We start from the raw sequence: 25,487 nt of genomic DNA, 5'->3' as shown, positions 1-25,487 counted from the left end.
TTTATTTTTTGATAAGAGTGTTAGCTAGAGCGAGAGTTTAATGTTAGTCGTTTGGAACTTATGTGCTGTTTCCAAGTTAGCCTTTTGTCAAGAGTCAGGTCTAGGTATTTGACGGTGTCAGACGACGGAATAGGAATGTTGTCTACAGATACAGGTGGGCAAATTCCGTGTTTTAGCGTAAAAGTCGTGTGTACCGACTTGTTGTGGTTTAGTTTTATTCGCAATCTGGAGTACCATTGCGAAATAAGGTCTAGGTGAGTTTGGAGATTGGTTGAGGCAATTAAATGGTTTTCATGTACTGCTATTATCGCTTTATCGTCTGCGAAATCAGCTACAAGGGTGTCTTGTGTTATGGGCTGGTCTGAGACATATATGTTGAATAGAAGGGGAGATAGGATACCGCCTTGAGGTACTCCTGCTTGGATTAGGGACATTTCTGAGATGCACGAGCCAACGTGAGTTTGAAAGTATCTATCTGTTAGGTAAGATTTAATTAGCAGAAAAAGAGGTGATGGGAGGCAATTACGCAGTTTAAAGAGGAGACCGCCATGCCAGACGCGGTCAAACGCCTGAGAAATGTCGAGGAAGACACAGGAGCAGTATTGCTTTCGTTCGAGTGAAGTTGAGATGGCGTCTACTACTCTATGCACTTGATGGATTGTGCTGTGCTTGGCTCTAAAGCCGAATTGTGATGGGTTTATTACTGGGTTACAGTTTATTTTTATAGTCATTTCAAGTTCAAATTTAAATGAAATAACATATTAAAAACCCTGGAATAACCATTTTAGTTATTTTGATGTGATTGTATAATATTATTATTTATTCGTGAGTACTTGAAACTATACTATTATATATCTATGATGATAGTACCACGGTTTGTTGTTGATGTATAACGCGTTATAACTTACAAGGTACCTAATGGATATTGTGATATGATTAATTTATTATAGGTACCTACCTATTATAAGTCAATTTTTTTTTTAATACTATAGATAAGTATATAAGTATACCGGGTGATTCTTTTATCAAACAACACTCATTATTTGAAAAAGTGTAAGTTTTTGAAATAATGAGTGTTGTTTGATAAAAGAATCACCCTGTATACATTATACCTAATATGTCTTATACCTAGACTGACATATCGTCTCTGCTCAGAATCGTTTTCTTATACAGTGATATTTTATCATTGAATTCAAATTTTATACTATCAATTATACAGTGACCCACTAGTAACCTACTGTACAGCAGAGAAACATCCATTTACCCACTTTTTTGTTCTCTGGCCCGCTAGATTTTCGCACATTCAAAATTAGCCCTCTAGTATCATTGAGTGTCCCATCCCTGGTATATAGTATAGTATAGTATAGTGTTGTCATTGTATAAAATGGTACTTATCACTGAAATGGATGTATTACCTATTTAGATTTTAATTCAATGATATTAAATTGTTATGAACGAAATATGATTCTGAGCGAAGATTATCAGCCAGCTGCTAATATCACAACCTATTTAGTATTTAGTGGGTATATTTTATATTTGCTATTAAAGAAATTTATTTTGCTATTAGTAATACAGTAGGTTGAATTATTAATTTTTCTGAAAAATTGCATTTGAAAATGGTGTAGTATATAAATTATAATAATATACTTTAAAATATAGGTATCATACGAGTACCGATGAACACTTTTTAAATTAAAACAACAAAAATCGTTATTCTGTGAAATGTACCAAATATTGCACAAAATTCAACTTAAAATATGTGTTAAAAAAAACTACAATTAGCTATATTTTTTGGTTATAGTATGAACTACTTAACTATTTATAAGAAATTTTGTTTTAAATTTTCAAACCTTATTTATAAATAGCTCAAAACGAGTCAAAATAATTTTTAATGGCATGTATAAAAAATGATAAAATAAACATTTGTTGACAATTTTAAGTACCCATCTTCAATCTACGGTTATTCATTATATACACTTGATTGATTCACAGCGAAATAAGTAAATCGTTTGATAAATTTATGGATAAATATTAAAATATCCAATGTCAAAAAAAATTTGAATTCAAACATAAATAAAAAATTAATTCGACATTTGCATCTAATTCCACATCACCACTAACAGTCATGGGATGAATCCATTAGACGATCTAATCAATATTTAAAAAATATAAAAGTTATTTTGGAAATACATATTACATAAAATAATTTTACTGCAAATATAAAATTATTTATTAACAATACAAGTTCACAAACATATTTGTATTTACAATGAATTCTGTGATTTTTATAAAAATGTTAAACTATACAACATATATATTATGCTTTACAAAATTATGTTGTCAAATTCAAATAATAATTAATATTTAAAAATGTAGTAGCCTTGGGTTTGGCAATGCTGCCAATGCTTTATTAGCTTTGCTGCTTTTACCGATTCCAAGTTTAGGTAATCCTCGATTTAACCCTTCTAACAATATACAAGCTTTACAAATATCTTGACTTGACACAAATCCACATTTAGTACAAACACCAATATCCGGCAATTTTACATTTTCTTTAATACACATTGTCTCGCCTAAAACATTTTAAAAATAATTTTAAACTATAGAATGAAAAAAACATAATTGTTTTATACCAGAATGTATTATATCCATAATAGATGATGGTTTTAATCTTTCTAAATCTTTTAAAAATGTTCTTGCATATCCTCGGTATGCATTTGGCGCAAATATACATTCAGTTGAAAAGTAATTCAATTTCTTGAAATATGCATACATCACTATTTCTTTTTCATAAGTGTATTTTAAAGGTTTACATCGAGGGATAGTGCCTTCTGTAATCTAATAATATTAGTACGTAATAATAAAATTAACCCTCTTTTACAATAATCATTTATATTAGTTTTGTTAAAATAAGGACCAAATACAATAAAGTAATGTGATGTAACAATATTTATATTTTAAACATGATGACTAAATAATATGGAACGTGTTTATCTTGAGAAAAAATATTACAAAGAGGCATATTATTTAATATTGTACTAACGATAATTTAAATTAATTTATATATTTAGATCTTAGGTCACTTGCTGACTCACTAAAGTATCTAACTTTTGTAATACTTACAGTAATGATATTTACACATCTTTGCAATCTTGCAACATCCCCTCGTAAAATGTTCATCAACACAGTCTCTGCAATATCATCAGCATTGTGACCAGTAGCAATACAGTCAACATTTAATAACATTGCACCTCTATCTAAAGCTTGTCTTCTGAATACACCACAAAATGTACAATTATTCTTACGACCAACTTCAGCAACTATTTTGTCCATTGACCAACCATATAACTGTTGGTATGATAAGATCTTTAAAGGCATTTGATATTCATCTTTATTTTCTAGTACTGTTTTCAAACTATCATCCCTATAACCTATTAAAATGGCAAACAATTTATAATACAAATAAATAATTTTTGAATCTCAACTCTTTGAAATACAATATACAATACAATATTTTTTAACGTAAGAAGTATTAGTCTAAATTATAATTCACTAACTCATACAAATTGAAGTGTTTTTTTTTTTTTTTGAGCACTTCATTGTTAAAATTGCTTTAGAAATCCAGTAATTAAGTATAATAACAGTTCAGTCAAGAAACGGAGAAATAAAATGATACAACTATTCTTATATCATTCTTATTTAAATATTTAACAAAAAATTGTTATTAACCCATTTTAGTTTAAACATTAGATTTAACTGTAAAACATAAATTAAAGAGAAAATAATTAACATATCCTATTACATAAAAAAAATGCCAAGTGTACAGTAATATAAATATAGTATAAATATTAAAAATGTGTTTAATTTTATTAAATAATTATAATATTACCAGTGATTCCTTCATCTATAGACAATAATACTAATTTCAGTTCATAATTATAGCGTTCATTTAATGTCTTGAGAACTTGTGCTAGTACAGTTGAGTCTTTTCCACCTGAAGCTGCAATTGCAACAACATCACCTTTTTTGAATAGGTTACCGTTTGTGATGGTGCTATGAATTTCAAGTTCAAAAGCCCAATAAAAACATTCTTTGCATAATGTATCTCCAGTTTTTGGGCGCTAAAATAAAAAATTATTTGTAGTCTCATAAAAATAATTTTGTATAGAATTTAGTTTTAATAATTAATAAAAATAAAAATCAGTTATATCATTATACTTTTTTATCATTGCAGATTAAAATTATATAATATTAATATTAATCATTAATTTTACCTTTAGCACTGCATTCTGACCACATTTTGCAGAGCATAAGACAGGCATTTTAACTTATTTTAGAATGGACCCTAGTCCCTAAGAATAATAATTATTGTTCTGTGGAATGAAGAATATAATATTATCTTTAATCGTGTGGTGGGCCGTGGCTACTATCATAGAACAATTATTAAGATCAGATCATAGATAAGTATGATATAAATCAGATCACGGACATAGATATAATGGACTCACAGATATAGATAATTTATTATAGATATAGATAGTTTATTATCTATATCCACGATTTAAGATATACCTTAAATCGTGTCTATATCTGTGAATGGACTGGACACGAGCGGCTTATCAGTGGCCTCGAAAGTATGTAGAAGAAGTAAATGCGGGGATTCGCAATCATAATCGAGAGTTTACAGCGCCATCTGCATAAAACACGGACTGAGATACAAAATGTGACGCCAAATAAACCACTGGTAGTGCTGAAACTCTGGATTATGAGTGTTGATGATAACAGAGACCTTTTGCGGACCGTCCCCCGTCACCCGCCCACCTTGTCATGTCCAGTCCATTATATATTAGTCCGTGGATCAGATCTTCTCTACAACCGTGGTGATAACCCTAGAACAATATGGTAGCGAAACTGATAATTATGGTGATAACGCAGTATTGTTCCATGCACGCATATCCGTGGTTTTATTGTATAATACCACAGAATAGAGAAATACCATGACATATTAGATAGGTATCATCACAGTTGTACTAGTTTTGCGCAGTAGATACACAAATCCTTCACCTACGACCACGGACCACGATTTGAGATAGTCCGTGCGTACGACTTATATCATAGTTCTCCACTTCTCTTGGATGATTTTGTTCTATGTTATATTATATAAATGTATGTGATTGACAGCCAGAAGTGGAGAACTACGATAAAGGTGAAGTAAAGAGTGGAGGATGCGTATCAAAATAGTGTGATGATGATACCTACACAGAATAGATGAAATATTAAATATAAATATTTTTTCTCTTTTTTTTTTTTTTATTTAAAGTTTACAGGCTTCAACTACTATGGTTATTAGCCAACATTTTTTTTTTTCTGGAAAAGAAAAGGTACAATATTTGTTAAAGTAAAAAAAAAAAAATTACAATTGAATATGTACTTAAACCGCGGTTTTCTGTTACCAAAAAATCTAAAAATACATTTACACAGTTTATTTTTATAGTCATTTTAAGTACAAATTTGGACGAAATTACATATTAAAAACCTAGAATAACTATTTTAGTTATTTTGTTGTGATTGTATAATATTATTCTTGGGTATATTTGAAACTAAAGTATACTATTATATATCTATGATAGTATTACGGTTTGTTATTGATGTAAAATGCGTTATGAGTACCTAATGGATATTTTGATATGATTAATTTGGAATTTATTTTAGGTACCTACAGGGATCGAAACCGGTTTAACTGGTTTTTAAAAAAAAACGGTTAAAACCGTGGTTTTCTCATTTCTGAACACCGGAACTGGAACCGGAACCAAAACCTTTAAAACACCGGTTAAAAACCGTAACTGAAACCTGAGACCTTAAAAAACCGTTTTCAAAACCCAAACCGAAACCATAGAATTGAAAAACCGTTCTTGTACTGTTCTTGAAAAATCTATTAAAATTTGAAACGAATGTCGGTTTCTTTGAATTTCATAAAGTCAATTATATTATTTGTAATTCTAGTATTTTTATACGAAGAAATTATTATGTTCGGATTTATTGATAAAAATCCCGATGCAATTACTGATTATTACGAAATATTAATATATATATTTTTACCAAACTTATGGTTCAAAATTGCAAATACAAATAATATAGTCTGATGTTATTGTAATACACAATTAAATATTAAACATGTAATCGAATAATGATCTCAACCATAATATGACAACATAATATTATGTCGAATGCAAAAGTAGGCACGAGGCACCTAAATTGGGTACGAAATATTTAAGTTAATGACACGAAATTAGTTCTGCTGAACGTAAATTTGTTATATCGTATATTGTACACTAATTATACAAAGTAGCCATATTTCAGGGCTTTAGGCTCGGCCCTTATAATAGTTAATAGATAATAAAAATCGAGTCTACAGTAATTAGACAGGAAAATAAAATGGAAATTTTTAAAAACCGTTCCAAAAACCAAAACCGAAAATTTTCTAAAACCGTTCTTTAAACCGATAAAATATTTGAAAAACCTTTTTTAAAACCGAAACCAAAACCAAACATTTTTAAAAACCGATCTTTAAACCTAAACCAAAACCAGAAAATTTAGAAAACCGTAACCGTTAGTTAGTAGGGAACCGTAACCGATCTTTTCGATCCCTACTTACAACTATATTTTATTGATAAGATTTTCTTTGGTGATGAATTGAATAATTTTCTAGTGGATTCTTCGTTGAGGGCTTCTTTGATGTTGAGTGGGAGGCTGAGAAGTGTGCGAGTTGGCTCGTATATTGGGCATTCTTCAAAAATGTGTCTCAATGGTGATACGAGTTTGGCATGTGTTGCATAGAGGGGGTTGATCTTTACTGATAAGAAAGGAGTGTGTAAGAAAGGTGTGACCGATTCTAATACGGGTGATGTTCGGGGGAGTATACCATTGTTTGACTGAACTTTTAGGGCCGTTCTTACAATGTCCGGTAAAGTGTTGATTAACGCTAACCAACTGATAACAGAATTTTTATTGGCAGAATTCGGCCATTTAAGTGTCGGTTAACTTTAACCGGACATTGTAAGAACGGCCCTTAATGTTTTTTAGTTTGTTAGTTGGGGGATAGAGTCCCAGAGGTGTTGCCATGACTTGAGGATTTTATGTCTAATTGATGTGAATATGTCGTTGGAAGATATTTTATCGATGGTGTTGTCGAGTATATATTTTTTACTAGCTAAGAAGGCTGCTTCGTCGGCCATTTCGTTTCCTTTTATGCCTACATGAGATGGAACCCACATGAGGTCGATGTTTTTTTGGGTGTTTATTAGTTTGGGTGATTTCATTTTTAGGCCACAGGTTTTTTAGAACTGTAAGGACGCTGAGGGAATCACGACTAAGAATTTATTCGTAGGAAGAGAGTTTGCTAGTTTAATTGCTTCAAGAATTGCGAAGTTTTCAGCGGTAAATATATTTGTAATTACCGGGAGCTTGTGTTGAATGATTGTTTGGTTGTGCACAATTGTGAAACCTACTCCATGATCAGATTTTGAGGCATCGGTGTAAATTTGAGAGTGGGTAGGGCAACTTTTTTGGATAATATCTATCATAAAAGTGGGATATTATTATTTTGTGATTAGTTTCTTGTTGATTGAGGGAGAGTAATTCTGTTGAGGGCTCAAGGTTCCATAGCCATGGAGGAGTTTTTTGGAAGATGATTTAGTCTTCGACTGAGGTATGAATGTTCATTGGTAGCGTCGGCGATTAATTTATTTGCTCAACTTCTGGACGTCATGATTCAAATTTCAAATAAAATAACACACGCGAGATGGAAACATTCAAACTAGTTATTAAAATAGTAAAAAGAATAATTATAATTATTAAGAACTCAAAACTCTGTTCTAGACTTTTAGTCGTAATCACCAATAACGTTATCAGATAAACGCGAGGGAAAACATGTAAAACGTCGTAAGCAACAATAATGTCGCATAAGCAATTTCATATTTTTTCGAATGTCGCTTACATCAATTTAGTGGTGCTTACGACCTAAGAATTTATAACCACGATAAAATGAATTGTATTCAATGTATCGATAGCAGAGTCAGCGTTATCTATGCGTCGTAATGTCACTTATGCCAAAATGACAAAAAGTGAATTTAGAGAAATTGGTCGCTTACGCCAAATAGCCTTCTCATCGTTGACATATAAGTATATATCTGAATAAGACATATACAGATACATCGGTACATGTATATGTCTTGTTTCTACTGAATATAGTTGACATAAGTATGTCGATGTCAATCTGGTATTAGATACGAAGAGACGAGGATTAAACTGTAGGTAACTTTTTAATACGTGTTAAAAATAAACAAGTTTCAAAGACCACAATTATTTATTGAGCATACATTTTTTTTAATTTTTAATTTAAACGACCGAATCGTAATTTACTACACTTATAGTGATGAATTATAAAGGACGGTGTGTACTATAAAATATGAAACGTACTCAAGAGTTTCAAGAACTATGACCAACATACAATAAGACACGAGACCACTTTTTTGGATAATGTGTTTTTACCGTAATATTAATCTTATGATTAGAACAGTGCCCTAGCCAGGGGATGGGCACGGGGGCATGTGCCCCCCCTGACATTTTTTTTAGCTTGTTTTATATTATATTATATGTTTGATAAAAATTAAAAGTTAAGGCTGTCGAAGTTAACCATTTTGAAGGGGTCAGATTTAGGAAATATTGTACATCCATCGTTAGTACTATATCTATGTGAGTACTGATCATTAGTGTGTGCGAGTTCCCCGAAAGCTTTATGTAATTTAAGATAAACGATGGCTAAGATTCTTGAACCCCAGTAAAGTACATACGCGCAGTCACGTCAGTATATTTTGTGATAAAAAAATGTTCAACTTACATGTGCTACAAAACTCCCAAAATGTGGAAGACAAATTCACCCAGTACCAAAAGCCCTTTTGGCTATTTTAATTTTGAAAACATATATTTGTATTCCTTAATCTTTTTTCTAGATTATGTAGGAAATGGATTTATGATCTGTAGTATTGTTTAATTAGTATTATAGTACCAGAGTAAGTTTCTTTTGTTTTTTCAAAATTCACTTTTACTTTTGAATTACTAAAAAAAACCAAATCGCTTCCGACAAAACACAAAAAGCGAAGAAATTGTTATGTTTTTTTCGAAATTAAAATTGGATTTCTGGAAATATATTTTTTTCCGCTTATTGATCTAATTTCACAAAAAAACTACCAGCTTTCAACAGTCCTAATTCAACCAGTCTTGTATTTTTGTTAGAAAATTTTAATAATATTCGAACCAAAAATGGAATGTTTTGTTTACAACACATTTTGATATAATAATAATATTTATGAATACATTAACCTATGGTTTACAATAATATTAATGCATTGTTATATTAAAATGTAGCCAATGTAGGTATCTACTATACTTGTTAACATAAATATAATACAGTCATAAAACGAGTTGTAGATACACTTTATGAACAAAGGAGTCATAATTAGATATTCTAGCATTTCAAAGGCTAATGAAAAAAATTAAGTGCCCCCCCTATAATTGTTTTCTGGCTACGGCACTGGATTAGAATAACAAACAATACAAAAAAAAGGTGGGTAAGTGGATGTCGCTCTGCTGTACAGTAGGTTACAAGTGGGTCACTTCTATTATATTTATTAAAATATTTTAAAATATTAGACAATAGGCCAAAAATTAATTTCATATTAAATAGTAAAATAATATTATTAAATAGCTACTACACGTCTACACCCAAAACCACAGAATATATGAAAATAAATATTTTGCATATATCTTAGTATCTATAGGCGGGAATCCATTAAGATTGCAGGGGGCTTACTTTATAAACATAAATGTGAGTGGGAGGGGGGCTCGATCCCACACAGCAGGCTAATAAAGGTTGAATAATTGGGCTTGACGGACGGATTTTTGGAGGGGCTTATCCCCCTGTAAGCCCCCCCTCAACCACCATGATAGTATCTCTCCCGATTACCAGTCCGTGCAGTGGTGTTAGATTAATAGAGTTATTACTGTGGTTGGGATCACTGTAAAATCGTACATTAAATAAGCGACATCTACAGCAGTACAGCTGCAAACAACCACAGAATACAATTTTGTTCAGAAACTACTGAGCGAGCGTTATCACAATATTTTGTTTTGTTGATATTTTAACCAGTAAATAAAATTTCTGGTTAGTACTTGTAGTTCGAGCACAGAATTGATTAAAGAATGTAATATAGCATTATAGCCATATCGGTTTGAGTGTTTTTTTTTTTAGAGGGAAATGTCGATGTCTAACACAAGCACGCTATAACTCAATAACTGCCGTCTTTTTGTTTAGTGTTTGTCATTAATACTATTTCTGATAACTGATTACTTTAATAATAAGTTACTTGAAAATTTGAATGTGTTTCAACAATGCCGTCATTAGCGTTAGATAAAGAAACGTTTTATAGGCGATTAAAACATCTATACGATTTTTGGAAGGTAATTATAATCGTGTTTAACAAGAGTCACTGTACTACATCTTTATGTTACTGATTTAGCAATAGTAATAAAGATTAATACTGTAGGACATTTTCGGTTATTTCTTACAAAAGGTTATGCTGGTTTATATAAGAGTGTTATGTTATAAAGCAAATTAAAATAATTCACATATTTAACACTGATTTTCTTGCATTGGCTTTGTAAGATAAAACTGCATTTTAAAAATGATTCTATTGATCCAACTGGTCAAAAATGATTTTACTGGAAGGCATAGGCGCAAATAGCGTTTGAGATTTAGGGGGGCTAATAGGGCTAATATGGCCTTACTTTGATAATATTGAATTAGCTTAAAACAAAATGTAGGAAATGTTTGGGAGGGCTATGGACATTTTCAGGGGGCTTAGCCTCTAAAGCCCCCCCCTATTTGTGCTTATGCTGGAAGGATTACAAACTTATGTCTCAATAAAAAAAATTTTGTTTTTCTTAAAAATATGAACTTAGATTTTACATTATTTTAAATGTAAATTTAATAATTTATTTTTACTTTTAAAAGTAGTTATCTATTCAACAGTTAAATTATATTTAATTTTTTTATTTATATAATTTTGTGTGCCTAACCAGTAACCATAATACTTACAACAGTATATAAATACATAGGTTTTGCATGTTTATAGATTGAATTTTGAATTGAAATCTAATCAAGAGTATTTGTAAATGATGATTTGTAGTATTTGTAGCTTCCTCAAATTATTTTAGCTTGGTCTACCAACTAGTAATTTTTTATAATTCTATAACAATTAAAATATACTTGAAATAAACAACATTTTCCATGTAAAAAAATATAAACTAGCTTATGGCTGTTTTTAGAATGTCTGGTGTAAGTTAACTGACACTTAACCGTCCAAATTCTGCCAGTGGTAAAATCTGTTATCAGTCAATTAGCATTAACCAACACTCTAAGAATGGCCCTTAAACATAGAAAAAAAAATACTCTAACTATACAGGGTGTATCTTATGTCATTGTACACGGGTTTTTTTTAACGATTATGGATCGATGAAATAGAATTTTGTCAAAAATGAAAAAAGACTTGTTTCTTTATTTTTAACAGCCAATTTTTTTTATAACAATTTCAATATTTTTAAACACGCAGGTGTACCAATAGCAAAATCAACTTTATTTTTTCAAATAGTAACTACTAAATTTTGATAGTCAAATCATCAATTTTGGTTCACTAAGTTTATTAACTATGGTCCTCTAAAGTTTGGTAAAATATGCACTAATACTTTTAATTTAAATAATTGATCTATGTTTAAATACAAGAGCTAATAGTTTTTTCTTATAACTAACTTTTATAACTTGAATTTTGAATCATAAGTTCTCTATATTGGTAGGTGTCGCATGCAAAGTATGAATTTATCAATTGAAATTCCTTAATAATTATTTAATAATCGAGATTTAAAATAAACTATTTGCAAGATATTTAGTCGATCTCAATATAATATACGTTTGTGCATAACTTAGGCATACTTTTAATCTGAGTTAATTACAGATTTCCAATATTATTATAACAAGAATTAAATACAATTAGGTATTGCCTCAGCTACCTAATGAAGAATCCAAATTAATGCTTTTGTAAGAAAAGTATGATATGAATTTATGATAGGAAAAGTACGAAATAAAATGTAAATGTCCAAAACCAAAAAATAAGAAGGGTTATGAATTTCAACACCTAAATTCATACTTTGCATGCGATACCTACCAATATATGGAACCTATATGGTTAAAATTACAAGTTTATCCCACTACGAGTAGAGCACCACAAAAAATTGCACTTTTTTCTTTACACAATTTTTTTAACCCCCATACATACATACATTAATGTCAACAATCGAATACCATTTACCAATTTACCATAATTACTTTAACCACCTAATAAAGAACATAAATTGATGATATTGTAGGAAAAATAACTGTGAAGTAATTAATTACGATTACCTATAGTAACAAATGAAAATAATATTACTGATTTAGACGATTGTATGTTAAAATAAAAATAATGAACTATGTTTGCCAACAATTTTGTTTATGTTTTTTTTTTTTTTGAGAGTGTCATTAGATTACCAATTAAACCACTTAAGTGTATAAAAAGGTAGTTATAAGAAAAAATATATTTAGCTCTTGTAAATTAAACCTATACCAATTATTTAAATTAAAAGTATTAATGCATATTTTACTAAACTTTAGAGGACCGTAGTTAATAAACTAGCGAATCAAAATTGATGATTTGACTATCAAAATTTTCAGGAAAAAAAGCTTTACTGGAATCCATTAAATAATATAGTAGTTACCATTTGAAAAGAATAAAGTTGATTTTTCTATTGGTACACCTTCGTATTTAAAAATTTTGAAATTGTTATAAAAAAATTGCCTGTTAGAAATAAAAAAACACGTCTTTTTTCTTTTTAGCGAAATTCTATGTCATCAATCCATAATCGTTCAAAAACCTAGTGTACAATGACATAGGATACACTCTGTAAAGCACTAATATATGGTAGCTATTGGGATTTTAATTTAAAAAAGTGGCTTGACGTGGCGCGTTGGCTGCTATCAGTCACGAAATGGGACTGAGAGTAAGTAACGGCTACAGCTACTAGCTCCCAGATGGGTGACCAGCCAGGTTCATAGTAGTTAAAAACCTTGCCACATATACACGTGTTTGCTACACACCGTAACATCCGTGACAATTGTAAAAACAACCTACCGTACCGACCTTACCCCTACCACAGTTCAAAGCCCCTATAAAAGCTAATGGCCTTAGTCACGGGGCTAAGTTCAATAATAAAAAAAAAAAGCTTAATAAATCTTATTTTTTTTATAAAATACCTATATAAAAATTTAAATTTTTAGAAAGTGTATATTTGGCAAAAACAAATGCTTAGAATAAACAAAATTAATGCAATTATATGTAACATTTTACAACTTTATAATATACATAAATGTTTTTAATTTAAACTGACACAACTCGTATTGTTTATGATATAATTTTTACTCGCATGATGTGAAAACTTACCCTACCGTTATTTATAATTATTTTTACTTTAATATTGAAATTTGTGTAACATTACTAGACCAAAATTGAGTGCATTTATTTTTCTACATATTTTTCTTTTATGTTAACTTTTACGCCTGGGATAAATATTTACTTCATGCATGTGCTTACATGTTATAAATCTTATTTTGTACTTTTTTCAGAAAATAATATATAATTTATAAATTTTTTATTTTTTTTAATTGTAAAATTTTATCTTGTAAAACAACTTTCATTAAAATACCTAATGAAACAAATTTTATATTCCAAATGTATCCACTAACACTTATTATAAGATAATAACAGATTTTATAGTGTTTTTAGACATTTTATAATTTGTTAATTTTTTATGTTTCAGAATAATAAAGATGAAAATGTACGAGCTTTAAGTAACATTGATGCCTTTACATGTGCAGTTGGAGTTGATGACTATACTATGTATAGTAAATCATCATCGCTGCAGGTAAATATACTATGTAATAGATTACATGAACAAATAACAATAATATTAAAATAATGAAACAATTATAATTCTTTAAATTAAAAAAAATATCAATGGATAGTCCAAGCATTTCCAAAAATAAAAGTTTCAAAATAACAGATAATTTTATGTTATTTTAAATGTGAATGTAAATGTATTACTTAGATTTTGTGTTTTTGATAATAATGTTTTTCTATAATTTAAAGTACTTATTTGTAATGGGTGCTTTACATTAAAAAAAGAAAGTATTTTATACTTTTCTAATTTTTATTCTTGTTTAAAATATGTTTATACCTGCAAATTAAATATTGTATACATGGTTAATTTTTTATTAGCATTTAACAGAGCTGTAACTAAGGGTTAGTTAATGTGGTAACCATTGAGGAGAGGAACATCATTACAGATACTTTTTTTTACTATTGAAATTTTGATCAAAGTATAAATAACGAATAGGACTAAGAATTATAATATGCATAATAAAATTCACAATGAATTTACCAATATTTTCAAAACTCTTTAACATGTCTGCCATTGGTCCCACCTTGTTCTTTTCTATACGTCATAATTTGACCGTTGGCTGTCATAAACACATTTATTTGACAATGGAATATTTTCGGTCTCGGATTAATAGAGAATATTTTTTGTTGCTGGTGTAGAGAAAAATATTTTGAATCAAATGATCAATAAGATGCCTTAAAGAGATAAAAAATTATACACTTAAAAATGTATACTCTATTCCCCATAAGTTGACCCACTCTCTGAAAACTGGTCGAGGCCTCATGCTGCCGCGTCTTTAGAGCGCTATTTGTGATTGTCGCCAGTAGCAGCTGTCTACTACAACGAGCACTGCCAATAGCCGACCAATCACAGACCGCTGGTATGCATGCGCTCAAGTGGGTCAACTTAAGGGGGATAGCGTATATCTAACTGCGGTAGATCGCAGACCCCGTGCTGTTTGTAAGTAATTTTATAATTTAAGTCTAAAGTATCAAAGTTAAACCAAGTATGTCACTGAACTCCTCCTAAACGGCTGGAATAATTGTGAATGCCGAGTTTGTCAACCAATATTTCTTCCTTTCCATGAAGACGTGGCATTATTTTATGTACGTAATTTATATGTGAGTATAATACGCTCATTATTTACGCAATTGCGATACATATAATATCAAAATACAGCGTACAAAAAAGTTAAATGCATCATTGAATGAATACATTGATTTCACGGCAACCAATAATAATTATCATTCTAATAATTTTAAAACCCATGGCAATCATTTATAAACAAAAATTTCCACTGTAAATTTCTAAATCTCCGTTTGTGCACATCCCCTGAATAGACCTAGGTGGATGATTTGTGAATCTAAACAATCCGAGGTGTCATCCAAATGCATACAAAAAATTTTATCAAAATCGGTCCAGCCGTTTAGGAGGAGTTTGCTTACAAACAAACTTACAGTAGAATTATATATATAAAGATTAAAAAATTTAATTTTTTCATTATGTGTATAACATTGAAAAACAGCCATGTGACCCACTCAACATATATTAAGTGGAAGAGAAGGTTTTTATAATTGTGTAACAAATTATATAAAGTTACTTTTTTTGTAAGACCAATCATTTTTGTTAGTCTTTTAAATAAATTCATAGTATTTTTTTTTTTGTCAAAGATAAAATCACTGATTTAATTTAATTTAAATTAGGAGCATAATGTGACAGCATATCAAACTTTTACTCTACTTTTGTTTAAATATACTATTCAGTTTTGTATATAAATACTAAATACTAAATATGCAAAATAAAAATTAATCATGAATAATGTATATCAAAATGAACCAATTTTTGGACACGACTAACCAAATTTTTAAATTACACAGCAAAAAATATATACAAATAATTCAGCCCTAAAAATGTTAATTCAAACTACAAATATTTTTAAAATAAAAAAAAAAGTATTATATATATTATTAAAAGCACATGGTACTAAAAAAATTCTACCTTTGCATTTGTTGTCTCCGTCTTACGGAAATACGACATAGCAAATTTTGTTCATAAGTTTAAATAGTGTGTTACTTTTGATATTAGTGTGAATCGACCTATTTTAATGTATGTTATTTCAATATTTTCAAGTAAGATGGCCATTTTTACACTTTTTTTTGTTAATATATTTCACATAACCATTTCTCGCTTGAAAATTAAAATATTGAGGAAATTACCTACGCTTAAGCACAGATAATGTTTTTACCTAAAAGTTTGATTAAAGTTCAATTCAATGTACTCTAATATAAAATCTAACAGCACACTATTGAAACTAGTGCATGGAAATATGGTATGTCGTTTGTTTGAAAGATAGAGACTACAAACGCATGGGAAATATTCTCTTAATTAAGTATAATTATTATACTTGAGACAAATTACAGTACATTTTATTATGATGTTTAATTGACAAGGGTGACAATAACTTGAATAGTATATTGTAATATTTCCCAAATTACAGTATGCTCGTTGTTATTGCTTATTAATGCGCGCAAATACTCATTTCTTCTCTTTTAGTGCATGACCACACTGTCCGATTACAGCCACAGCGGTAATAAACCGCCCGGTTTGACCGCAACATGCTGCGGTTTATGACAACTGCCGCAACTCGCAACTGTTATTTTAGGAAAGTGTGGTCGGTCTAAATAAAAACGATGTATTTGGATTGAAACTGACAACTGGAGAATTTTCACCGCCACGGTTATAATTATGTAAGAAACTGGGTAGTGTGTTGACACGGCCACAAGTGCTGTGGCTGGTCTTGGGAGAGATATCGAGAATTAAATGAAAAAAAAATACAAACGGTACAGGATTTGAACTGCGACTCATGCACCAGACTGCCAGACGTGTATCAGTGAGCCGCCGTGTTCTTCTCATATTAACCTGGATATTCTTCCTCTTGTGCCAGAGTGGCAGTGTGTATGGTTGAGGAGCAGGTGCTAGGGCCTAGTGTGCCCAGCCTTAATTCTCTTTTAATTATTTAATACTCATGTCAACACCCTCAAAAATTATATTTACATAACCGTGTTTGCACTCGTTTGACATAAATCCTAACCAATGTAAAAAATATTAAGTGTATGTATTTTTTATATTTTTAAATTGCTATAAGGATTACTTTGTATTACTAGATTTTTGAAACAGAAAAAAAAACTACATCAACATAAATCAAATTTAAAATTTAAAGCATTAAATAGCTCAAAAATTCTAAAATGTTTTGAAAAATAATGTCACCTCTAGGAAATGTTTACATAAATATTTGGTGAAAATAACAAGTTTCTAGTTTCTACAGTTATTCATTTTTGAATTACAACCAAAACACATAATCGAATATGTTCAAAACTTTTTTGCCCTAAGCATCAACTATCTAACTGTCTGTCTACCAGAAACTCCCTTAAAGATTTGAGTAATTTGTCTGCGTATTAAGTGGTGATAGTTTATAGTTTGCTCACATTTATATTAAAAATTATTAAATTAATTAATTGTAAAACTAATATTATATATTCACATTGAACATGATCTTTTAAACTATTTTTAGATTTGGTTATTTGGTTATGAATTAACTGACACTGTATCAGTTTTTACATTAGAAGGAGTGCATATTATAGCCAGCAAAAAAAAAGTTGAGTTCTTAAAACCAGCCGAAAATGTTAAAGATGCTGACTGTCCTTCTGTCAAACTTATTACTAGAGAAAAAGTAAGTTTAGTAAAAATAAGAACCTTAATTTATATATTAATAATACTAATATATTAACTTTAAGAATTTTATATTATTTGTATTTTTTTTTATATTTAGTAACTACTAAATTGTAGTTAAGTTTTAAAATATTATTGTTCAAGATTCAGTTAAAATTAAGTTATAATATTAACAATGTTCACAAGTTGGTCCAATAGAACTAATTTTATCATACTTTAATTAATCAAATTTTTTTTATACAATTCATAATGAATATAAAAGGCAAATGAAGGCTGAAAGGACAATAACTATTGTAATATACCTAATATTATACATGTTCACAAGTTCCCATTAACATTGTATGAATAGTTTACATGTAGATTTTTAATTTTGTTTTTTTATTAATTTCAGGGTGGAAATGATAAAGATAGTATTGACAAATTAATCAAAGCTATAAAAAATAGTAAAAATGGTAAATCTGTGGGTATTTTTGGAAAAGAAAAATATCCAGGTACATTTATGGATGCGTGGAGAGCAGAATTTGATAAAGGAGACTTTAATACTGTATGTTATCTTGTATTCTAAATAGGGTTTTATTAGTAGTTATTCCTTTTTTTAAATTTGTTTATTTTACATTATATGAAGGTTGATATAAGCTCTGTGATTGGTTATATTTTAAGTATAAAATCTGAAAATGAAATCACATTAATAAAGAAAGCTAGTTTAAGTTCAGTTGATATGTTTACAAAGTACCTCAAAGAACAAATTATGGAAATAATCGATGCTGACAAGGTAATAACATCCATCATTAAATCTCTAAATTTCAGATTTTTATTAATTTAAATGTTTATAAGTTTAGAAAGTTAAACATACAAAACTGGTTGAAGGTTTAGAAGGAGCTCTGACAGATAAAAAATATTTGCCAGCAAATGTTGATCCATCTCAATTAGAATTCTGTTATCCTCCTATTATTCAAAGCGGAGGAAATTATAGTTTAAAATTTTCTGCAACTAGGTATTGAATCATCTTAATTGTCTTAAAAATGTTATTTTATATAAATTGTCTGTTATTTTTACAGTGATAAAAATATTTTACATTTTGGAGTGATAATATGCAGTTTAGGAACACGATACAAATCATACTGTTCTAATCTAATAAGGACAATGATTGTCAATCCAACTGAAGAAATCCGGGTAGATAAATTAATAATTATTTATTTTAAAAGTAGTTGATAACCATTAACCATTTTTTCTCCATTTTAGTCTAATTATGAGTTTTTAATAAGTTTGCAAGATATCTTAATGTCAAAATTAAAATCTGGTAATAAATTATGTGATGTTTATAACTCTGGAATAGAATTTGCTAAAAAGGAAAAACCAAAACTTGTAGATTTGTTAACAAAAAATTTTGGGTATGTCAATTAGTTTTTATAATATTATAATAGTTTGATTAATCAATTTAAATTTTAATAAAATAAATAATTTTAGATTTGTAATGGGTATTGAATTTCGTGAAAGTTCTCTAATGATAGCTCCTAGAACTACTGCTTGTGTTAAAAAAGGTCAAGTTTATAATTTATGTGTTGGTTTATCTGGATTAACAAATAAGGATGGATCTGACAAAGAAAGCAAAGTGTATGCTTTATATGTTGGAGATACAGTTTTAGTAAATGAAGTAAGCATTATACAATTTTTTTAAATTAAAAGTTATATAAATCATTGTTTAGTTTTGTTTTTAAACAAACAAGCTTTAAATACAAATATATGTGCTAAAAGTATTCTATTTTTAAACATAAACTTTTTTAGGACACTACAGCAACCTTATTGACTCCATCCAAAAAAAAGATTAAGAACATAGCTATTTATTTGAATGACGATGATGAAGATGAAGAAGAAGATGATGAAAAAGAAAATGAACCAAAACAAGAACCAATTGTCAGCCGAGGAAAGAGAACAGCAGTACTAGAATCCAAACTTAGAGTAACTTACTTATTCAAGTATTAACTGAAAGGTATTCAATTATTTATTTTAATCTAATATTTAAAAATATTAGATGGATTCATCAAGTGAAGAAAAACGTAAACTACATCAAAAAGAATTAGCTGTGGCTCTAAATGAAGCTGCAAAACAACGTTTGGCTGAACAGTCAAGTGGCAAGCAAGCTCAAAAAATAAGAAAGTCTAATGTCTCTTATAAAAATCGTAACCAAATGCCACAAGAAAGAGAAGTTAAAGACCTTAAAATTTATGTTGGTATGTTAATAGTATCAATTAATAAGGTATACCCTGTCCCTCAAAAGAACATGGCAGATCTATTCATGTATGAGCTCAGTTAGTCTTTAAGCCTGTGAGGCTGTGTACAGCAGATTAGTTTTCAATACCAATCAGAATGTTCTCATGTGGGATAGGTTAAAAATGTTTACATTTTTATTTTTTTACATCAATTATTTAGAAAACTGTGTTTTTAGTTTTAATATTTAATATTTTATAATTTTGTTTTAGACAAAAAATACGAAACCGTTATACTTCCAGTATTTGGTATTTCTGTTCCTTTCCATATATTTACTATCAAAAATATTTCTCAGAGTGTTGAAGGCGATTATACTTATTTAAGAATTAACTTTTTTCATCCCGGAGCTGCCTTGGCGAGGGGTGAAAGTTATTTTCAAAATCCTGAAGCCATGTTTGTTAAAGAACTGTAAGTATTGAAGATATCCAATTTAAATAATTTCTATATTTATTTAGCATTTTTTTTCTTTTTTAGAACTTATCGTAGTTCAAATACAAGAGAACCTGGTGAACAAATAACAGCATCAACAAATTTAATGAATGCTTATCGTATAATTAAAGAAGTACAAAAAAAATTTAAAACCAGGGAAGCAGAAGAAAAAGAAAAGGAAGATTTAGTTAAACAAGATACATTAGTATTATCTGTTAACAAGGGTAACCCAAAATTGAAAGACTTATACATAAGACCGAACATTGTAAACAAGAGGATGACTGGTAATAATATATATCAATAAAATAAATTATTAATTGTTGTATGTATAACTAAATTAATATATTTTATCCAGGTACTTTGGAAGCCCATTCTAATGGATTTAGATATAATTCAGTTAGAGGTGATAAAGTTGATATTTTATATAACAATATTAAAAATGCATTCTTCCAACCTTGTGATGGTGAAATGATTATATTGTTACATTTCCATCTGAAAGTAAATTTACAAGTCAATTATTAGATAATTTATTAACAAAACATTTCTAATTATATTTATTTACCTTTGACAGCATGCTATCATGTTTGGTAAGAAAAAACATTTAGATGTACAGTTCTATACTGAAGTTGGAGAAATAACCACAGATCTGGGTAAACACCAACATATGCATGATAGAGATGATTTAGCTGCCGAACAATCTGAACGTGAATTACGCGTTAAATTAAAAACTGCATTCAAAAGTTTTTGTGAAAAAGTAATATAATATATTATATACCTATATTTGATTATTTGAATTATTTCATATGAGAATTGGATTGTTTTTAGGTAGAAACTGTAACCAAACAAGAAATAGAATTTGATACTCCATTTAGAGATTTAGGATTCCCTGGTGCACCATTCAGAAGCACAGTTCTTTTGCAACCTACAAGTGGATGCCTAGTTAATTTCACTGAGTGGCCACCATTTGTTATTACATTGGAAGACGTCGAATTGGTTCATTTTGAAAGAGTTCAATTCCATTTAAAAAACTTTGACATGATTTTCGTTTTTAAAGATTATCAAAAAAAAGTTGTCATGGTCAATGCTATACCAATGAACATGTTGGATCATGTTAAAGAATGGCTTAAGTATGTAATTACTAATTTATAATACAATCGACTTATAGTTACTCAGTATTGGGATCTATTATAATTAAATTATTAATGATTTATATGTACTAAGAGGTTAATGTTTGTATGTAAGTAGTAAGGACGAGATTAATTAAATTAAGATAATCTAGGTTTATTTATTAGCGACACAATTTAGGACTTACAATTTGTCAAGACTGATTTTTTGATAACTTAAATTAAAATATCGGGTCTGCTTAATTTGTATATTGTATAAACAATTACAGTTGTTGATGTTTTATATAATTTTGATTAGGTATATACTATGTATTTGCACTGTAAGGTACTACTAAATATTTCAGGTTGATAACATTGGATTTAAATTTGGTTTGAGTTAAAAAATAGCACAAAAAAAAAGTTGGGCAACTGAGTGTCGCTCTGCTGTATAGTAGGTTACAAGTGGATACAAGATGTCAGCCTATGATATATTTAAGTATATTTGATGATACTATTGTGATTAAAATAATTTACTTACCTATTTATGTGGAACCCTTGTTTTAAATGTTCAATTCTTAGCTATAAAAGTTGAAATTAATTTTGATGCATTTTGTAAAAATTTGAACTTTAAATGTTTTTTTTTTTCATAGCAATCCCTAATTTTTCCCCACAGATTTTGTAAACTGTTTTATTTTTTTAAACTATATTTATATAATGTTTTTTTCTAATTAATAAAAATTGACAGATTTGGAGTGAGTTGAAATTTACGAATTAGAGGTCGAAACACATTATACAAGTATACAAAAATAAACTGTAAAACTATTGTTGTTTAATAATTTAAAAATTGATACATACCACAAAGTATAGGAACTGAGAATGGGCTTGTATGTTATATTAGTACTGCAATATTTAATTTGAAAGTAGTAATATTTATTTCACATACATCAAAAAATGTTGTGAAATATGTTTACATATATAATATATATATATAATAAATAAATAAAAATTTTATTTACACTTTTGGTGATACTATTGAACTTGTCAAAACTAGATAACATTGTAGTATTGATGAAAGGATATAAAAAAAAAACTAGTATTTTTAACTAATAATGTGATCTCAGAAATTAAATAAACAGAATTATTAATTTTTTTTTTCTTGCTGCAGTAAAAAATCTAAGAAATTAAAGTGCTTTCTAAATATAACCATTTAATTGATTTTTTTATAATAGTTCTTGTGACATTCGATATTCTGAAGGCATTCAGTCATTAAATTGGACTAAAATTATGAAAACAATTACTGATGACCCTGAGGGCTTTTTTGATAATGGAGGTTGGACTTTCCTTGATCCTGAATCTGATGAAGAAGATGGAGCTGCAGACGAAGAAGAAGAAGAAGATGAGCCTTATGAGGTGATTATATTCATCTTATAAAGGTGTTCATTAAAAAAAATATATGAAAACACAATTTTGTAGTTCACGCTGTTTATACATTTTTGTGAAATATTAAATATTTTTTTAGCCATCTGATGTAGAATCATTTGAAGAGTCAGATGATGATGGATCTGAATATTCAGAAGCTTCAGAGGATTCAGATAGTGATGGTATTATGTTTTATAAATTTATTAATTAAACTTATTGATTTGGAGAAAAAACAATTATAAATTACAGAAGAAGAACTTGGTTCTTCTGATGAATCTGGAAAGGATTGGTCAGATTTAGAAAGAGAAGCAGCTGAAGAAGATCGTGATAGAAATGAGTTTCAAGATGAATATTCAAAAAAAAAGATGGGCAGTAGTAGTGGAAGTCGATTTAACAGTTCCTCATCACATAAAAAATCAAACAGTGATAAGCACAGGTACCGATCATAATATAATAATTATCAATATTTATAAAAAAAAAATGTACATAGTAATCAATTGCCTACCCTGACAACTAGCACAATATGCTTAGATAAATAATCAAATTTATTATTTATATTATTATTACCGTCTGCTCTGATTTTCACTATTTAAAGCTATAAAAGCAATTATAAATGTTTGTAAAATTATTGTACATTGTACAATGTACAGTGATAATAATAAATAATAATATGATTTAGTTTGATTTTTAGAATATCATTATTGTGACTGCTAAATACTAGATGACAATGTAATTCTAATAATATTTTTAAATGGGGATAGATTTTTGCATTTTTAGGAACTTTCATTGCCAAATTAGTATGAAATCATTAAAGATACAAACTTTAAGGAATTCATACAGAACTAAGAAAATCTGTTTCTTATTAATAAAGCGCAGATTTGTGTACATTACAAACCAACCAAATATGCGCTAAAAAATCCTAAATATGCATAAATGAATACATTAAAATGTTCAATTTTATATATATAAAAAAAATAAGCGCTCAAAAATTAAAAGACATTTATTTTCTGAAAATTTAATTTTAAAATTATTATACGGTACTATAAATTTCTTCTTAGTAAATACTTTGTTGTATTCTATAAGAAAAAAATAGGAGTCAATTAATATCAAAAATGTATCCTACAAGAAATTTACTTGGTTACCTAAATCATTAGTGTTTTGTTGGTATACTCTGTTCAGCAAGATAGTCGCTCTCCGACAAAAACTGGTTCCCCCACGCAACACCCTACCATTGGGAAATCGGTTTTGATAGCACGGTGATGGGTAGGGATGCGCAGAATCTGCATGCTTTTAATTTATAAGACTAAAAATTAATTCCCTGTGAAAATACCTACGAGTATCAGTGGCGTAGCGAATCATGTTTTTCAGAAGCAATTGCTTCTGGTTTCTGTGGGGTGGTGGTGGGTCATAACCTCATAAAGCCCGTATACACGGTCAGTTTTTGAACTTTATTTTGGGTGCTACCCCACCCCCCTATTTGAGCATATGAGTATCGTATACATCAGTTGGAGTAGGGTGGGGTAGGTCATAAATAATTTGTTTGCTTCCATATGATTTAAAGTTCGCTACGCCACTGACGAGTATACTTATTAATTTATATTGGTATTAATCAAAAACTATAAAAATATAATATCTTTTTTTTTCTATTTTACAATAGTAATTATTAAAAAAAACCTGAAATTTACAACTAAAATCATAAGATAATCTCTTAAATTAAAAAAAAATATATTTGTAAATGTTGAAATATGCAAAATATCATACGGTCAACCAGAATAAATATGTAAATCCATATAAATCTGCACTCTACTTATGAACCTTGTAAACAAAAATGTATAGATAGCTAAATAATGTAACTAATGCTAATATTGTGTTTCATATAATAATATAATATTGTTCTTTTCTTTAAATGTTGGTTTAAAAATAAATAAGAAATTTTTAAATACTGGATTGTATCTAAGGTATTTCTTAATATAGTGATAGTTAAATTATACCTACATTTTAGAAATTCTTCTTTATCAAATTCAAAATCAAATAATGGTCCTAAGAATTTATTACAAAAAAGCAAATCTCATTCTAGCAGTCATTCAAGGTAAAGTATTATATAGATGAGTTGTATGATTTATATTAAGTTGACTGTCTTTCAAGTATTTCAAAACAGATATACTAAATTAGTAGTTTCTTCATGTGTGTGTGTATAAATTATTTTTTTGTTGACAAATTAGTATAACCTATTTATAACTTAATTTTAAATTTGTGGTCAAAAATATACACAGTATTTTGTCATAGCTTATTTTAGTACCTGAAATGTGATTTGTTTGCTTTATTTAATGACGGAGTCATTGTTGTTCTTTTAAAAAATCAATTCAAAGTAAAAAAAAAGTATATACCGGCTGCTTATTTTTTCAATGAACGCTCATTATTTCAAAAAGTCAATATTTTTTTACATAGTTTCAA

The 25,487-nt window shown here is 28.8% G+C and overlaps 2 protein-coding genes across 3 annotated transcripts in view; one reads left to right on the top strand and one right to left on the bottom strand.

The window, feature by feature from the left end:
- Nucleotides 1-2,206: 2,206 nt before the first annotated feature.
- LOC100165789 (cytoplasmic tRNA 2-thiolation protein 1) lies at nt 2,207-4,431 on the bottom strand. Its single transcript, NM_001293473.1, is given in 5 exon segments — nt 2,207-2,573; nt 2,634-2,838; nt 3,124-3,431; nt 3,890-4,121; nt 4,275-4,431. Coding segments are annotated over 5 exon segments (1,002 nt in total). The 5' UTR covers nt 4,323-4,431; the 3' UTR covers nt 2,207-2,364.
- Nucleotides 4,432-10,157: 5,726 nt separating this feature from the next.
- LOC100158874 (FACT complex subunit spt16) overlaps nt 10,158-25,487 on the top strand; it is a 19,246-nt gene continuing 3,916 nt past the window's right edge. The window contains exons 1-20 of one of the 2 annotated variants that reach the window (XM_029489406.1): nt 10,158-10,518; nt 13,966-14,070; nt 17,657-17,815; nt 18,206-18,358; nt 18,440-18,586; nt 18,654-18,808; nt 18,873-18,987; nt 19,057-19,205; nt 19,282-19,468; nt 19,600-19,773; nt 19,847-20,045; nt 20,295-20,490; nt 20,557-20,795; nt 20,867-21,009; nt 21,083-21,265; nt 21,337-21,638; nt 22,844-23,024; nt 23,134-23,215; nt 23,283-23,469; nt 25,036-25,122. In XM_029489406.1, the coding sequence (XP_029345266.1) occupies nt 10,450-10,518; nt 13,966-14,070; nt 17,657-17,815; nt 18,206-18,358; nt 18,440-18,586; nt 18,654-18,808; nt 18,873-18,987; nt 19,057-19,205; nt 19,282-19,468; nt 19,600-19,773; nt 19,847-20,045; nt 20,295-20,490; nt 20,557-20,795; nt 20,867-21,009; nt 21,083-21,265; nt 21,337-21,638; nt 22,844-23,024; nt 23,134-23,215; nt 23,283-23,469; nt 25,036-25,122 (3,212 nt within the window). In that variant the 5' untranslated portion in view covers nt 10,158-10,449. The remainder of the gene's footprint in view (nt 10,519-13,965; nt 14,071-17,656; nt 17,816-18,205; nt 18,359-18,439; nt 18,587-18,653; nt 18,809-18,872; nt 18,988-19,056; nt 19,206-19,281; nt 19,469-19,599; nt 19,774-19,846; nt 20,046-20,294; nt 20,491-20,556; nt 20,796-20,866; nt 21,010-21,082; nt 21,266-21,336; nt 21,639-22,843; nt 23,025-23,133; nt 23,216-23,282; nt 23,470-25,035; nt 25,123-25,487) is intronic. The other variant, XM_001943466.4, reaches the window with a different exon arrangement.

This window comes from Acyrthosiphon pisum, chromosome A2 (assembly GCF_005508785.2).
Source record: "Acyrthosiphon pisum isolate AL4f chromosome A2, pea_aphid_22Mar2018_4r6ur, whole genome shotgun sequence".
In the NCBI taxonomy this organism is placed as follows: domain Eukaryota; kingdom Metazoa; phylum Arthropoda; class Insecta; order Hemiptera; family Aphididae; genus Acyrthosiphon; species Acyrthosiphon pisum.
Note: the sequence above shows the minus strand (reverse complement) of the source record. Positions and strands in the feature narration are given on the sequence as shown.